The sequence below is a fragment of the Sarcophilus harrisii genome, chromosome 5, assembly GCF_902635505.1.
Source record: "Sarcophilus harrisii chromosome 5, mSarHar1.11, whole genome shotgun sequence".
NCBI classification, from domain to species: Eukaryota; Metazoa; Chordata; class Mammalia; order Dasyuromorphia; family Dasyuridae; genus Sarcophilus; species Sarcophilus harrisii.
In genome coordinates, this window is record NC_045430.1 from 130,508,203 (window position 1) to 130,525,510 (window position 17,308).

The window sequence follows — 17,308 nt, forward strand, 5'->3', positions numbered from 1 at the left end:
AAAAGTAGAATACTATGTTTAGTGGGCTGGGAAGGTGATTGATGACTGCTGTTTTTTGGAAAGAATTCTTCCTGGTCAATTAAACCTATCAGCACTAAATCTGAAAACCAGACTTGCAAGAAGCCAGTCCTGGTTCCCTGGAGGAATCTTTTAGCTGGATTTTTCTCATCACTAGCCTTTGGAATTTGTGGGTACTCGAAGAGAACCATCTTTGATGCTTTCAAGAAGTACAGATTACATTGTTTCCCTGAAAGTTAAATCTACATGTTTTTTAGAAGTCTGAAAGCCTTCTGGCAAAATAGTGGTTAGTTTATTTATTTATTTATTTTAAATAAGACTAACAGCATCAAAGCAAATTCAATCAAAACATTATGCTGTGCTTCCCCCCCCCCCTTTTCATGTAGCCCAAGGAGAAAATATACGTTAGAGTAACCTTTATTTTTGTAATTTCAGGGACATAGTTAAGTTTCGTTTATCATAGAATCTGTGAGACTTAATGATTAGAAATTAATTAAGGAGATTGAATTTTTTTGTTTATTTTGATCAAGAGGCTTTCAAATCCAACGTTGATTGCTTGAGAAATCAGTTATAAAGTTGAATTCTAATAGATCTGGCTCCAGAAGTTTGTTAAATAATAAGCAATTTTGAAAATTATGGATATGATTTTTTTTCCAGTCCAAAGGAGAGGCAAATTGAGATATTGACAATTAGAAATTGAAGCAATCAGATAAATTAATCAAATTACATGGAAGCAAAAATATTCAGTTGATTACTTCTGGTATAGTGAACAGAGAATTGACATAATTAACAGTTTTGGTTTTGAGCCCCGTACTGCCATTACTATTAGTTGTATGATTATGGATCCCTCTAAGATTTCATCTCCTCATCTGTAAAGTAGGGTACCCCTTTAAGATTGTTGAGACCAGATAATTTAAAGTGTTTTAGTAACAGTAACAAGTTAAGTTAACAAAATTACTTGAGTAACCATGTTATTGACACTTTAGTGAAAATTGACTCTGTTAGAAATATGGAAAGTGAATGGGCTGCCTGAGTTGGTTAAGAAAAAGAACATAGGGGCAGCTAGGTGGCGCTGTGGACAGAGTATCGGCACTGTGGACAGAGCATCAGCTCTGAAGTCAGGAGGACCTGAGTTCAAAGGTGAACTCAGACACTTAACACTTCCCAGCTCTGTAACCTTGGACAAGTCACTTAACCCCAATCGCCTCAGCAAAAAAGAAAAAAGAAAAATAATGTCAATTCAAAGAACAGATGACAAATTAAATTGAATGCCAACATTCTATTAAAAGATATTTGTTTTTTGTTTTCATATTATCTACATTTACGAATATATTACCCATTTTCTGTAATCAAGGGACTATCCCTTTTAACAGAGAATGAAAAACAAAGAAGAAAAAAAGTATTTCAGTAAAACAGGTCAACATAGCAGCAGTATCTGATAGTATATGCAATATTCTTTTACCTTTTTTGTAGGGATGTTTCAAGGAGTCAATAAAATATACTCTTTCCACTCTAAAATGTAAGCAAAAAAAATTAGTCATTCAAATTTTCCTAGTGAATAATAGTAAGAAACATTATAATTTTAATATTTGAAATTTATAAATATCATACTATTTAATATTTTATGTATTACATTCAATATAAATTACATTTATAATATTATAGTTTTATAGCTATCAGATACTTTCCTTATATTATTTCATTGAATCCTCCTAATAATCGTAAACGTTAGACACCAATGTTGGAATTAGCCCCATTTTATAGATGAAGGAACTGAAGCTCTCAGATTTAAGTGACCTACCCATAGTCTTTCTGTGAATAAGAGACACGATGAAGGTTGATCTCTGAAAAAAGTATGTATGTATAAAATCTCACTTGACCTCTCACAAGAGAAAATTAAGCTTAGCAAATGACTGGTGTTTGGGGCTAACTTGCCTCATATATCTCCTCTTTCCAAATGTTTCTAATTCTATTTTAATTTTATATTTCTTGACTTGTTTTAACTGTATTATGTAATTCTGACTTTTTCAGGAGGCTTCCAATTGGAAATCTGTAGCATTATAGCTAAATCTTCTGACTCTTCTGTTTTCTTTTTGCCCTTTGCTTATCTTCTTTTGAAAAGTGGGTCATGTGTGTGTGTTGAGGAAGACAGGTTGAGATAAACTTGAAAAAATATTTTTTGAACAGAAAATGCTTGCATATTTTTATGCTAAGAATCATAAGAGCATTGCAAAATAATGGAAGTTTAGAAACAGATGTTATATATTCTCTTAGCAGATAAAATGAATAATCACTTCTGTTTATAAGTGTTTTTTAAAATAAGTCCTGGGGAATAGCAGTCTGATTCATCTTCCCATTTCTGAGTTCCCTTTTACTCCATTACCCTGAGAGAACAGTATCCAGCTGTGAGGAAGAAAAGCAGCTTCTTGGCCTGTGTGTCAGGAGATTAAGATGCTGGGTGCCAGAGAAGGCATCTATTCAGAGAGGGAAGTGACTGGTTACTAGCATTATTTTTGCAGTGTTATTTAGGAGTATCAGAGAAAAGGCTTCTAGCCCTAATTGGAGAGTAAAGGATACTTAGTTGTTTTTTTTTCCCTAGGCCATTTTTTAGGTATGAAGTTAGCAAATTGAGAGTAGATTTTTCAGACAGAAGAGAGGATTTGGTCAAAATAAGAGGTTTGAGAGTAGACAAAGAGATTGAAGACCAGAAGGCATCACATGGCTCTTGACTTTGGGTCTTTTGTGTCATTATATAAAAGTTGTACAACAATGATTCTTTAATGTATATTTGCTACTCTATTTAAGAACTGCTTTGGCTAAAAAATTCCTTATCCTGTAGAAACAGAACCTCCTATTAGAGGCAGGCCTGATTCAGTGAACTTTGTTAATAAAAGGAGGTTCATAGTATAGATGGGATAATCAACAAAGATACCTCAACACTGAGCTTGGATATATGCCACGATTTTTACTGATCCCTCTCATTTCCATATGATGGAGAGCAGGGTTTGAGGACTCATATAGTCTTGGGAAATCCACCAATACCTAAAGGTCAAGACTCTGTATGGGTGGAGCTTTGTATGTCTTTCGGGGACTAGAAAATCACTTTAGTATGATCTGAAGCTCCTGGAAAGCTAACTCAGGAATAGAGTATCTTGAGCCTTGGTCTCCTTAAGTCCTAAGAACAGATTATTTTCTTTCAAGGAAAATCTAGCCTAAATTATGTTGTGAGGTGAGATGGAATCCTGGTAGATAGTGGTCTTATCAACTCATTACACTCAGGTGTGGTAAATCTTGAACAAGATATATAGAGCCCCTTTTAGAAAACTATAATCTAGGATTTGCTGGAATTTTCACTTCTATAGCAGAAAGTTTAAGAACCCAAGGTCACTTCTATGCTACAATGAAAAATTAGAAATATTAGGACTTCATGAAGGGGATGAGGTTGATCATTAAATACTTAATTTCTTTCTCATAGCTTCTTGTTTCTCTTATCAATCTTATTGCCACTATCCTCTCAACTACTTGTTTTCTTTTTACTTCTCCCACTGCCATGTTCATGATGCCAGTTGCAAGATAGGGAAAACTAGATGTTGTCATCTATATGCATTTGATGTGAGAAAAATGTTGTATGTAGAAAGCAAGGAAAAGGATACTGAGTGTTGTTGTTGCTTTTAAAATACCATCTAGTACGTTCCTTTTTGTATTTCAAACTATTCTATGCCTTCTCTGATAGGAACTCCTGTGTCGTTGTATGCTCTGGAATATATGTTTGAATGACTAGGATGCTTTGTATAAAACAGTGATGTAGAGACAGAGAGAATGCATCAAGTGGTAATGACTCCTGGGAAATACCTTTTGGTCATAGCTTAATTATTGTGGAAAATCTTATAACAATTAGATTCTTTTTAATATTACTGTTTGAAAAACAAAAACAAACTCTATTATCTCCACTCTGATGCTTAAATCTGTTATGTTCTTTTTTTCCCCAAAAAATTTAGGTTCATGGTGATGCTTCTTTCTGTGGTCAAGGGATTGTTCCTGAAACCTTTACCCTCTCTAATCTCCCACATTTCAGAATTGGTGGAAGTATCCATCTAATTGTTAATAACCAACTGGGTTACACCACTCCTGCAGAAAGAGGAAGGTCTTCCCTATATTGTAGTGACATTGGTAGGTACCATAGTTATACTAGGGGGTGACTGAATCAATCATGGTGTTTGTATAGAGATTTGTAAAGCATTATTTCCATGGGTATGTGATCTCTTCAATGTGTCTGCACTTTTCAGAAGAGTATAACTCCTATTCTAGCCACACCTCCTCCTCTTGTGTAGTTCTTGGCTATGTTTCTCCCCTACATCTCTGTTGAAGACCAAGGAGTTCTTAACCATTTTAATCTCAGGTACCCTTTGGCAGTCTGGTGAAGTTTATGGATCCCTTTTCAGAATAATGTTTTTAAATACATAAATACATAAAACAATATATAACAATACACAAAACAAAGCATAAAAGATTACAAAGGAACTAAAAAATGTGATTTTTTTCCCATTTGTTTATAAACTTTTCCTAAAAGAGTCAACTCTCTAAGAGGTCTGTATAGTCCAAGTTAGGAAGTTTTGTTCTAGATGTTCTAAAATTTTGTGGCTAGCAGTACAAGAGTCAAGCTGTCCTTCTATTATTTCTATTATACATTTTCTTTATTATATCCGCTAAATGACTGGTCCTTCTCCCTTTTTGACCATATGCTTAATAATAATATTTTTTTGTGAGCAAGTTATCATGATTTAATCTACTTATGCCCACCATCCACCTGTCTATGCCCCTAGTTTTTGAGTGAGTACAGTATTCCATGATTCATAGTCATAATATCACCAGAACATATTTCTGTTTAAAAGTTGTATGTGTGCATATATATGTGTGTGTGTCTGTGTGTATCAGAGAGCAACTTGGGATCACTATAATTGCTGCACGCTTCTCCTACTACAAATTGGTGTGGTCTTTTTTTTCTATTCAATTTTGGGTCTATCCAACTCCAACTATAGTGATCTAGCTACCTCTACAATATATTTTGTACTGACACTAAGTTCAAAAGTTTGTCTACATATATCAGAGTTTGGGCAATAGGCATTTCTCAGGTCTCTTCATCCTTCCTTTTCTAATTTTTTTTAGACATGGCCTAGTGGCCCACAGAAGTACTGTTAAGTTGACATTTGGCTTGAAAACATTTGAGAATATTTTTGAATCTATTATATAATTTTAGATTCTCTGATAATGAGGAGAAACTTTAGCGTTTTGAGCTGCCATTCACGAATGAATTGAAACATCTTGATTAACTTTGAATATAATTAATCTGTGACTATAATGAACTTCAATCTCTCTCCCATTAGACTGTGAATTCCTTGAAAAAATAAATAGTGTTTATTCTTTCTCTGTATCCTAGTGCTTGGTACATAGTAAGTCACTTATAAAATATTTATTGATTGATGACTGAAAAAATATTTCTTCCATGTTTGATACTACCTAGCCTGATTAATCTTGCCACACTCTCCAGGTAAGATTGTTGGCTGTGCTGTCATCCATGTCAATGGAGATGACCCTGAGGAAGTGGTCCGTGCCACCCGCCTGGCTGTGGAATACCAGCGTCAGTTTCGCAAGGATGTAATTGTTGATTTATTGTGCTATCGACAATGGGGTCACAATGAGTTAGATGAACCCTTCTTCACCAATCCCATGATGTATAAGATCATTAGGTAAGATGATTAGGAATGTTCATTTAATATTCACCATTGAAATACATCTAACCTTCTATGTATTCTTTATTGATTTTCCTAAACAATATTTTGTCTCTATTTACACATAGGAAAACAAAGGCAGAGGAATGAAATGAAGAGACTTGCTTTAGGCAACAAAAGTTCAACCAAGAAAACAAATTTTCCAAAACATATTTACCTTAAAGAGATACTTATAATCAGAGGTGTGCTGATAAATGTTTAACAACTGCCTCTCCGGGGGAAAAACAACTGTATATATGACACACTTTTACATTTAATCTGCAATATTGACATGTTCTTCATGATTTTTAAAGTCTAGTCAATTAACAAAACAATAAATTATATCTTGATTTGTAGTATTTGCCCATTTCTGAGGTGTAAATACTCACATTGCAAATTTAATATTTAACTCTCTTTTGAGCCAGTACATATTGGCTCTAGCACATTCCTGTTTATAACTATAGAATATCTTGGCTTCTTGGTAAAAAGGAAGGATTTAGATGATTATATAATCCAGGATTGAAAGATGAACCTTAGAGATGATCTCATCCTTAACAATAATCCTTTCTACAACATCTCCAAAAGTGTTTGTCTAGTGTCTGCTTGAAGACTTATAACCAGGAGGCAGCCCATTTAATTCAATTTGAGGAAACGAGATAGTTAAATTGTTCAGTGACTTTAGTGCTGGATCTCAAATCAGGAAGACCTGTTTTATTTTGTTTAATTGGGTGAAGACCTTATTTATAGGTCTTCCTGGATTTCTTTTTCTGAGATTTGGTAGCTTAGATTCTGTATTACTTTTTTATTAATTTCTACATTAAACTTTTTGTAAATATCCATCCCATTTAATTTTTTTCCAGTTGCATTGGTATACATTCCTAATAATTTTATTTCCTCTCCACTCATAATGAATTCCCTCTTGTCATTTTGATACTGGTAATTTTTTTGAAATTCAAATTAACCAATGAAGAATTGGGGATTTAGGTCTTTTTAAATGTCATTTTAAATCATATTGTCTTTTAAAATTTAGCTTCTCTTTTGATTTTTTTAAAATATCTTTGTGCTTGTTTGAGGATTATTAATTTTTATGTTTTTTAAACTTTTAAAAATTCCTTGCAAATTTAATTAGCTTTACCTTTGTTTTATCAATATATATATGTTCAGAAATTTTCCTCTAGGAGAGAGGAATTCTTAATCTTTTTTGTGTCATGAAACTTTGAGACAATTTGATGACAAACCTTTTCGCCACAATAATGTTTTATATGAAGAAAATTAAATATGTAAGTCTGTAAGGGAAATCAGTTATGCTGAAATATGGCTAGTGAAATATTAACAAGGCAATACTTACTCTCTGATGCCATTCATTGACTTTTTAAGGTTCTGTGGATCCTAGGTTAAGAACCCTGCTTTAAGGACTGCCTAGTTAAATCCTAGAGATGTTGGTGTGATGCTGTTTGAGTGGTCTAAATTCCTGGTGGTCTAGAGGTTAGTGGCTCTAAGAGAGTTGTTAAGAATCCCCTTTAAATCAGCCGCAGGTTTTAGGAGTGAAAGAATTCACTCGTTCCCAAAATATTAGCTGCAAAATGAAAGTTTATTGTTAGATAGATATCAGTTTACCCAGAGATTTATATAGTGATAGATTTATAGAAAATGGAGCTTTGCACTGAGAGAATGCCATTCTCAGTGGACAGAAGGTCCTGGCAGCAAAGGAGCTACCAAAGTCCATCTGCAAAAGACCTTCATTGATGAAAGATATTATATTGGGTGTCTTGGTGGGGGTTGGGATAACCAGAGCAGATCAGAACCAGTGGGGGCTGGGAGAGCCCATGTTGGCTCAGATCTAGTGGGGGCTGGGACAGCCTAGAATTCTTATTGGAATTCAAAGAGATGCTTTTTGACCAGGATTTATAATTGAATCAAAGGAAGGCTCTGGCGTCCTGGATTAGGGAAGATATGCCTCAGCCAGGAGGGGCTGAGAATCTGAAAGGGACCACAGATCAATAGGAATTACAGTTTCTTAAAGGGAACACAACCCACTTCAGGTACATTATCTCATTGTTAACAATCTTTTTAATATATTTGCATTTTTATGATATTTCTGTCTCCCATCTTTACATATTAGTTCTTTTTTTTATTAACACTAACTCATAATCTTTGAAAAGTTGCTGTTAATGTTGGAAAAATGCTTATATGATTTAAGATTCAGTAACTGATAAAGATCTAACCTATCTAGTTTTTCTAACATTTAGTTTAAGCCCATAATTTTTTTTTTTAATTTTTTTTTTTTCTGAGGCATTTGGGATTAAGTGACTTGCCCAGGGTCACACAGCTAGAAAGTGTTAAGTGTCTAAGACCATATTTGAACTCAGGTCCTCCTGACTTCAGGGCTGGTGCTCTATCCACTGTGCCACCTAACTGCCCCCCTCCCCAATCTATTTTTGTATGTGGCATAGATTTGTGTAAGTTTGAAGAGGGCATATTGAAGTAATCTAAACTCATAGTCTTACTATCTTGTTAATTTTGCAATTCAGTTAGTTTTTCTTTTAAGTACTCAGATGCCTTTATTTTAGTACATATATATTTAGCAATGGTATTGTTTTATTGAGTATGATGCTTTTAAGTATAATGTAGCTTCCCTGTTTGTCTTTCTAGTCGGTATTAGTTTTTATTGTTGTCTTTTACAAAGTCATGATTCCCATTCTTGGTTTTTTTTTTTTTTTTTGTATTCATGTGAAGCATTGTAGGTTTAAATCAAGCCTGTAATTGTTAATTTATACAAATCTTCATTTTCACATGTTACTTTGCAGAAAATTGTTGGAATTTATTTTCTAATCCACTATTACTCTTCCATTGTATGGGTGTGGCTAGCCCACTAATATTCAAGCTTATCACTGTATTTGTATTCCCCTTAGCCAATCTTGTTTCACTCTGTTTCTGTCTCTCTGTCTCTGTCTTTTTCTCTGTGTCTCTTTCTCCTCTCTCTCTCTCTCAATCTCTCTCTCTCTCTTTCTCTCTCTCTCTTTTTCTCATTAAAAATAACAACAGTTATCTTGCTTTAAAAATCAAACAAAAGACCTAGCTGTAGGTAACTAGCTATAGCAACCTGGTCCAAATCTCTGCCATATACAATTTTTTCCAAAGCACAGGTGAAGACATACATCCTTTTTCTTTCTTGCTCAATCTAGTGTTAGTAATCTAACTCAGATAACAGGATGGTTAATGAGCCCCATTTCCCATTACCCCTCACATACTTGAAATTTTTTTCAAATGTTTTTATTTCATCTGGATTTCAAGAAATATAAGACACTTTTTTCTATTCTCTTATCTTTCTCTACAGTATTTTTGTCTTATTTATTTGGATTAGTGGTATCAAACTTAAATAGAAATAAGGGCCATTTAACTATATATAAAGATTCCTGCAGGCTACATATTGATTTAGAAAACTACATATTAACATTATCTATGTTCCATTGTATTTTTATATATTTTGTCTAATATCTTTCAATTACAATCTTTTAAAGCAATGGGAGTTAAGTGACTTGCCCAGGGTTGAACAATCACTAAGTTTTTGAAGTCGGAACTTGGGTCCTCCTGACTTCAGGGACAGTGCTCAATCCATTGTGCCACCTATCTGCCTCTCTTTCAATTACATTTTAATTTGGATCAGGCCTATATGCAGTGGGCTATGTGTTTGATGCTTCTGATCTAAACTTGTAACTATTTTTTGGTTGTCATAATGATACAGAAAAGCCACAATCATTTTCTTTTAGTATGTTAATATTGACCCATTAGCTGAATCCTTTAAAAATATTTGAATTTTTCCTCCTTTAAGTTTGTCTACTGAGTTTATAACAACAACAACAAAAAAAACTGATCTCAACTCAGATTATTGCAATGCTTATCAGTCCTTAATGCTTAAAATCATAAATTACATTAAAAATCCATCTTTCTCCCCCCGCCCCATAGGAATATTAGTTGTCTTTTAGAATCAATTATCTTATATAGTACTAGTGAGTTTTCCTTTGTTTTTCAACATATTATATTTCAACTTATTATTTTACTCTTTATTGTTCAAACTGTCATCTCTCAGGATGTACACTATCTGCCCATTGCCATAAATAAATTTTTGTGTTTAAATCTAAACATTTTGAGTTTGGCCATTATATTTTTGAGTGACTAAACCCTAGTCTAAAGTGACTAAACCAAACTCTTTGTTGGACCCTTATCCTGATAGTTCTGAGATGTCCAGGAAATTTTCTCATAATATTTCATTTAGGTTCCTTGATCTATAAACCAAGTATGATCACAGTAATGCCTGTTTTGTGTAGACTAAGCTAGCTTTCCTTTATGGAGGTGAAGAGGATATTTTTTCTGGGGATCATCATAACTTTGGCTTCTTTGTCAAAGACACAACCTATGGGGAATTGGTGTTGAATTTTTGAATTTCTTCTACCTTGTGCTTTTCTGACCTCGTTGTAGAATGTTACCATAATGAATACAGAGACAGAGGAGAATAGCTTCATCCAACTTTTAAATCTTAAATATAGTTGTTTTTATTGCATGATTATGGTTCATAGTCTCTTTGAATTCTAATACTTTCTAATTTTCTAATACTTGATCTGAGGTTGTTTGACATGACTTTGTGATTAAATTCATTGTTGAAATGGGGTGTCTGTGTATGTGTGAGAAGTGGTACAGAAGAAAGGGAGCTTTGAACAATTAGCCAGATACAGAAGCATAATATCCTGTAGCAATTGTTAGGAACACATGAAGAGCTCTCTCAATGGAATAAGGAGTTTCACTAAACTGTATGCTAGCCCAGTGCACATTTAAAGAACTTTATTGGGTCAGTTGAGATACAATACAATTAAATATTTTCTGGATGTTATTAATAGGTTTTGTAAAAGCTAAATGACAATGTAAAAAATTGTAAAGAAAAAAGAAATTATTTTTGCATATTCAGCAATTAGAAGCAGAAATTAATATACTTTTGATTTTTAAGGACTATGCTCTAAAGATAACAGAAAGACTTTTGGATCTAGTTTATGCTTATGGATCTAATAATACATGATTTTACTTGGAGGAAGGATGGATAAGCTGCAAGTGTAATTTCTGACTTGAACCAGAGGTTTTATTGGAAAATGTGTCAAACCTTGCTGAGATTAGGTTCTGTGGCTAAAGGGTAGGAGTTGGAATGAAGATGAGGATTGGGATGCCCTGCTTGAAGTCCTTGGACCTGTCTATTTTTCCCCTAAGGAGTGCCTTCCTCTACAAAGGAGTCAAAGAGTGGGTGGGCTTTCACAACTAACAAAATTGGGGTATCATTAGAGAATTTCAAACAACAAACTTATAAATCATTAGCAAGGGTGTTGTCTAATAGATTTTGTTATTTGCAGAGTTCCATCAATTTACAGAGAAAGGGTTTACAGAGGATTTGTATCTGCAAAGTCAGCTGAACAAATTAGAAAATGTAGATGAGTATAGATATTTGTCCCTTTTGAGATGGCTTAAATAGAGAGTTTTTCATACTTGGCCCCACCAAGCTGAATTTCCTCTTCAGTAAGTTTTCCCAGTGGAGAAAATCAAGGGTGGGAGGGAAATTTTTTTAAAGACATGAGTTCGTTAGACTAGCCTTTTGCTCCACTCCCAATGACACCCCCTCTTTCTTCCCTGGCAAACCTTGGATACAATTAAATTCCATCTTTTGGGTTCAACTGCATTGAATCAAGGCAGGCTTTATCTATGGACCTTCCTAACTAATCTGCTATAGAGGGCTGGACACCATTGATGAAGTTTGAGCAAGAGATTGGAGTAGTCTCTATATGCTTTGGCCACACAGATATATGTTTTGAGAATGATAAGAGGTAACACTTTGCCTTCTACCATGTTAGGTGAATGGAAGATGATGATATTTTTCTTCACAGATAATTTTTATTATACTTTGAAACATGAGGTGATAATAAGAAGATTGATGGGTCAGCCTATGGGATGATCATAATATTAAATCAGGATATCTGGACCAGATCCTAGACTAGACACTAAAGATTCTTCTGCCCTACCTAAATTTAGTATATCCCCCAAAACCTCTATTCGCCTTTGATACTACCCTTTTTTATATGGTCATTTTTTAGTCATCTAAGTCTTTTTACATAGAATTTAGGGACTGGTAGATGAGTTCCCTTAAATCAAGAACCAAAATTCTCCTAGGGATTGGGTTTTTGTACCTATAGAACCACAGAAGGGTAGGAAGTCTTATTCTAGACACGGATTTGGAAGTGGAAATGCACCAAGTAGAGAATATCAAACAAGTCTTAGTGTACCTTTAAGATTTAATTACTTTAAAAGCTTAAAATTGTGCTCAGAATTTTGCAACATACTAAATATAAAGAAATAGTGATTACTGATATCTTCACTCCAGTTTTTATTAAAATAAACTTAATGAAGAAGTTCCTAAAGGAGCATCTCTAAGTAGTGATAAATGGAAAATCCTCTGTTTGAGTATAAGTATGTGAAGGCTTCTCAATATATTATGGGCATGGGTATTACGGGTTCCTAGAAATTAGTGCTTGTACAGCTACTTAGAGTAGTTTCTTTGTCAGTTATTTTCAGTCTTAAAGATGTTACATCTTCCTGTATATCTTATTGTGATTCTAAGCCACTGTAGAAGTTCTTGCTATGTGACCATTTTTTCTTTTAAAGGTGTAAGTAGATTATGGTGTTGTTTTCCTTCAGTAATTTCACCTTGATTTCTTTTACCCTAAAAATTTGCTTATTATATTAGTGATATATATGTAACATATATATAATATATAATAATATGTAATGAGATTTATAGGTGTTTCTTTTCTTAGATAATGACTTCTATGAATTGCTGGTTCTATCTTTTGTGTTTATTTCTTCTGTTTTGTATTTGGTATTTCTATGGTTCTAGACTTGTCAGAGTAGAGTATTCTTTTAGTCTCACTAAAACTGTTTTTTTTTTAAATAAAGTGAGAGATTCAAGACATGAAGTCAAGAGAGTCTCTCCCCTCCTTTTATCCTGCTGCTAATTCCAGGCAGCTCCTTCTATTCCTCTGACTGTTAGCCTCTCTGGTCTAACTTGGGAGATAAGTCTTAATTTCTATGAGAGACAGATATAAGGTTATAAGACACAAGGACAAAAGATGAAATCCAATTACTTGATATTACTTGATATACACCTTGTTTCATCTTGGTACCATTCCTCAGAATCTACTTTCTAGCACCTTATACATTGGACTCTAAGATCACCCTTGGGAAGGGAACCTTAATTTATTTAGCACAGAGAAGCAGACAATGCATTAGCACATAAGATGAAATGTAAGGTCTATATACTTTTGTTTTAACTTGTCACTGTTCTACAGAACTTCTCTGTATTTCCTTGGATTGTAACTTCTCTGCATCCTTGAATCTCAATCAGCCACTATTTATGAAGCACCCACAATATGCCAAGCATCATGCTCTGGGGATACAATGAATGAAACAATTCTTATTGGCACTGACCTTATTTACATCCTTCTAATGGAAAGAAGGTGGGAAAGGGGGAGTGGGGCAAAGAAGAGGGAGTGACTTGATGTGTTAGTATGTATGTATGTATATATATATATATACACAAAAAATAAAGTGAATAAATACAAATATGCACACAGAATTAAATATAGGCAGTGTGGGAGGAAGACCTCAAATAGGTAAAGGGGCTTGTAAGAAAGGCTTCATGGAATAGAGAGTAAAATGAGATATTGCTTATATTTTCTATCCTTTTAATTAGAAGGAAGACAATTAAGCTGAGAATGAATTAATAACCAGGAGGTTGTAGAATCATTTCCCCTGGAGACATTAAGAAATAGGATGGATGCTTTCCCATCAGAGTTAATTTTCATGGTCCTATTAAGATCATATTAAGGAATTCACTAGCAGATCCTTAGGGTTCCTATCATCCATTTGGTTTTAGATGAATGCTTTGAGTGCTGCCTCTCTCTCTGACTCCTAAATGTTAAGCAACTGACAAGTCTGTGATTTATTAAAGATAATTTCATCCTTAAATAGATGGGACACCCCAAAGAGATATATACTATTTTGACCAAAAAAAAGTAACTGAAGTAAAAACGAGACCTTAGGGATAGGTGACTATTCCTTTGTATAGTTCATAATAGTGAAGTAGAGGAAAGCTACTCACATTATATTTTGAGAAGATGGACATAAAAGGGTTCTAAGTAAGGACAGAAGGATCCAATATGCCATATCATATTTGTTTCTTAAAATAGCAACATTTAGGGATATAAAACTTGGACTCTAATCCATATTAATTTTTATATTTATTACTTATTTGTCTATTCATTTCTTTCCTATTACATAAACACAATTGGATTCTAGGTAAACAAGCTAGCTCATTCCTATAAACAACCACCAAAATCTTAAAAAAAGATTTTTATTAACATCTTTTATTTTTACATCATTCAAACTTCCTCCATATGCCCCCCTCTCCTTTTCCCTTGTAGCAAAGAATTTTTTAAAAGGTAGAAAAAAACATATTAGTAATACCTATCAACATATCCAAAATATCTGACACCTGAAATTTTCGACACACATTCTACCTCTTAAAAAAAAGTGAGAAAAGGTATTTTCACATTTCTTCTTTGGTCTCAAGCTTTTTCTTCATAGTTTTGCAACATTTATTTTCATTTTTTGAACCACTGAAAATTTACCAGCCCTCAGGAATAAAAAAAAAAAAACTATTCAATCTCCCTCCAAGATATATTTACAGATAGTAAGGTAAGTATAAGTGTTTTTGTTTGTTTGTTTATTTTTGCTGCTTGTCTGGCAGAAGGTATTTGTCCTGGTGAGAGGTTATTTATATTTTTAAAGGGCTTTCAAACTTGCTTATTCTTTTAATTTTTCTTTTTCTATCTCCTGAACAGATCACGAAAGAGCATCCCAGATACTTATGCAGAGACCCTTATTGCCCATGGACTTATGACCCAGGATGAAGTGTCTGAAATAAAGACCTCTTATTACTCTAAGCTAAGTGATCACCTGACTAATATGACACTTTATAGCCCACCTGCTACTAATCTGCAAGCCCATTGGCGGGGCCTAGTGGAACCTTCTGCCAGGATCACCACCTGGGACACTGGAGTACCCATTGATCTGCTGAGATTTGTGGGAGGAAAATCTGTGGAAGTCCCTGAGGAATTTCAGTTGCACAGTCACCTTTTAAAGACCCATGTTCAGGTAGATTTTTATCACTGAGCATTCAGATGTCTGACCACTGTTTCATTTACTTTGTTCAGTTCATGTAGAGAAGCTGGACTATTCATTTTTGAATAGTTATCTTAGTTCACATTAAATCCACATCTTGCCTACCCCTTTTCTCTAATTTGATTCTGGGGATAGCACTACAGAGAATCAATTCTGGTGAGTGGTTTGAATTAAACATAATGCATTTTTATTTGACTAAGCACATAAAAATTAAAAACAACTAATACAAAAAAAAGAGAAAAATGGCTTGATATATTTCTATATATTTATGATTGAATTTGTAATTCTTGAATTTTCTGTAGACTTGAGAATTGAAGTATAAAAATTATAGAAGGCTATTATTAATAGCAATATTTAAGATCAAACTGATGAAGCTAAATGTGATCCATTTTATTTTTTTCCACCACCACCCCTCCCTTAATATGCAGTCCAGGATAGAGAAAATAAAGGAAGGAATGAAGTTAGACTGGGCCACTGCAGAAGCTCTAGCCTTGGGCTCATTACTTGCTCAAGGTAAGACATATCTTTGGTTTACTGCTCAGTTCATTAATGCAAAGAATATTTTCTTGTAAAAATTTATCTCTTTGATATATCCTTTTTTTTCATTGACTGGAAGAATTAATTGAAATGTAAAAAATGTAAAAAAATATAAAATTCACTTCATTATTTGACAAATTGACCCAAAGACAGCAAAACACAAGACAGCATTAGAGAGCCTTCAAAAGAGAAAGCAATCAGAACTAAAAATCTAGTGCTGACACAATTTTTTAAAGTTCAGTTGCATTTATTATTAATTATCAAATCTTTATTCTAACATCCACCATCATCCTCCCCCCCAAAGGAGAAAAACCAAACACTTGTAACAAATAAATATAGTTAAGCAAAACAAATTCCCATATTGGTTATGCCTAAAAGTAATATTTAATTTTTTTTGAAAGATAATTTTACAAAATGTGTAGAATGTGTGATTAATATTTATACTCACACCTCTGAACCATGTTTATGTATCTCTGTACATATGACCATATCTCAATTTTTTTTTTTTTGGCTGAGGCAATTGGGGTTAAGTGACTTGCCCAGGGTCACGCAGATAGGAAATGTTAAATGTCTGAGGTCAGATTTGTACTCAGGTCCTCCTGACTTCAGGGCTGATGCTCTATCCACTGTGCCACCTAGCTGCCCCTATATCTCAATTTTTTAATAGGCCCACCTAGTATATTGCCTTAAAAAGGATTATGAAACTCAGTCTGTCTGCTAACATATTAATTATTTAGCTAATTCTTTATCTCTAAGAATAATATTCACAGACTTCTGACTTATTTTGTCTTTCCTTTCTTGCTCAAGGTTTTAACGTCCGTCTGAGTGGACAAGATGTTGGTCGTGGAACCTTCAGCCAGAGACATGCAATGATTGTTTGCCAAAAAACAGATGACACATATATCCCTCTGAACCATATGGATCCTAATCAGAAGGGTTTCTTAGAAGTATGATGTTTCAGCTATCTGGTTCAATGATAAGCTTATAAACAGCAAATGGAGAAAATAGGGCACAAGGAAGGATGGTCCAAGTTTTACAAGTTTATAATCAAAAGGACATGTTCTGATAGCTAAAGAAATTTATACAATAAATTCTTTTATACAAAGAACTCAAAATTTATACAATATGTCACCATCTGCTCTGGGATGTTGACAACCATCTACCATTTTGGGGGTCCACCTTAGCTATCTTGAAATCACTTTTAAAAGCCCAAATTTTACCTCAAATCTTTTCTTTCCAGTGTGTAATGAAGTAGTTCTGACTGCCTCTCTTTGTAAGCAACCAGTATGAATTAGATATCTGTTTCCCTGGAGGAGTTGGTAATTACATATGTCTTTGTAGAGACTGACAAAAATGACATGCAAAGAAATGTACTATGCATTTTGGAGGATTTTATAGAAATAGATGCTATAACCTCTGTCTTTATTAGGGACCTTATAATTGGCAAGGCAACATACATACGTTATGGTAATAATAGTAAATACCAGGCTATGTAGCTTATGCTTCTTTTTTCTCCTACAAGAAAATAAAGCTATCCATGAGATTTCATTGGTTTGGAGTTTAAAGCTTGAGTCATGATTTCCCCGCTGCCTAAGCATAAAAGAGCCCAGTCCAGAAGAGTTATTTAGTCCCATACCTGGCATATTGTAGATGCTTAACAAATGTTTATTGGGTTGACTTGAGTTAGTGAAAACTGGGTTTGCATCCTA

At 33.9% G+C, this 17,308-nt stretch overlaps 1 protein-coding gene across 1 annotated transcript in view; it reads left to right on the plus strand.

The window, feature by feature from the left end:
- DHTKD1 (dehydrogenase E1 and transketolase domain containing 1) overlaps positions 1 to 17,308 on the plus strand; it is a 66,806-nt gene that overhangs the window by 29,149 nt on the left and 20,349 nt on the right. Inside the window, exons 6-10 of the mRNA XM_031938582.1 lie at positions 4,017 to 4,188; positions 5,567 to 5,765; positions 14,723 to 15,035; positions 15,491 to 15,575; positions 16,407 to 16,546. Of these exons, the coding sequence (XP_031794442.1) occupies positions 4,017 to 4,188; positions 5,567 to 5,765; positions 14,723 to 15,035; positions 15,491 to 15,575; positions 16,407 to 16,546 (909 nt within the window). The remainder of the gene's footprint in view (positions 1 to 4,016; positions 4,189 to 5,566; positions 5,766 to 14,722; positions 15,036 to 15,490; positions 15,576 to 16,406; positions 16,547 to 17,308) is intronic.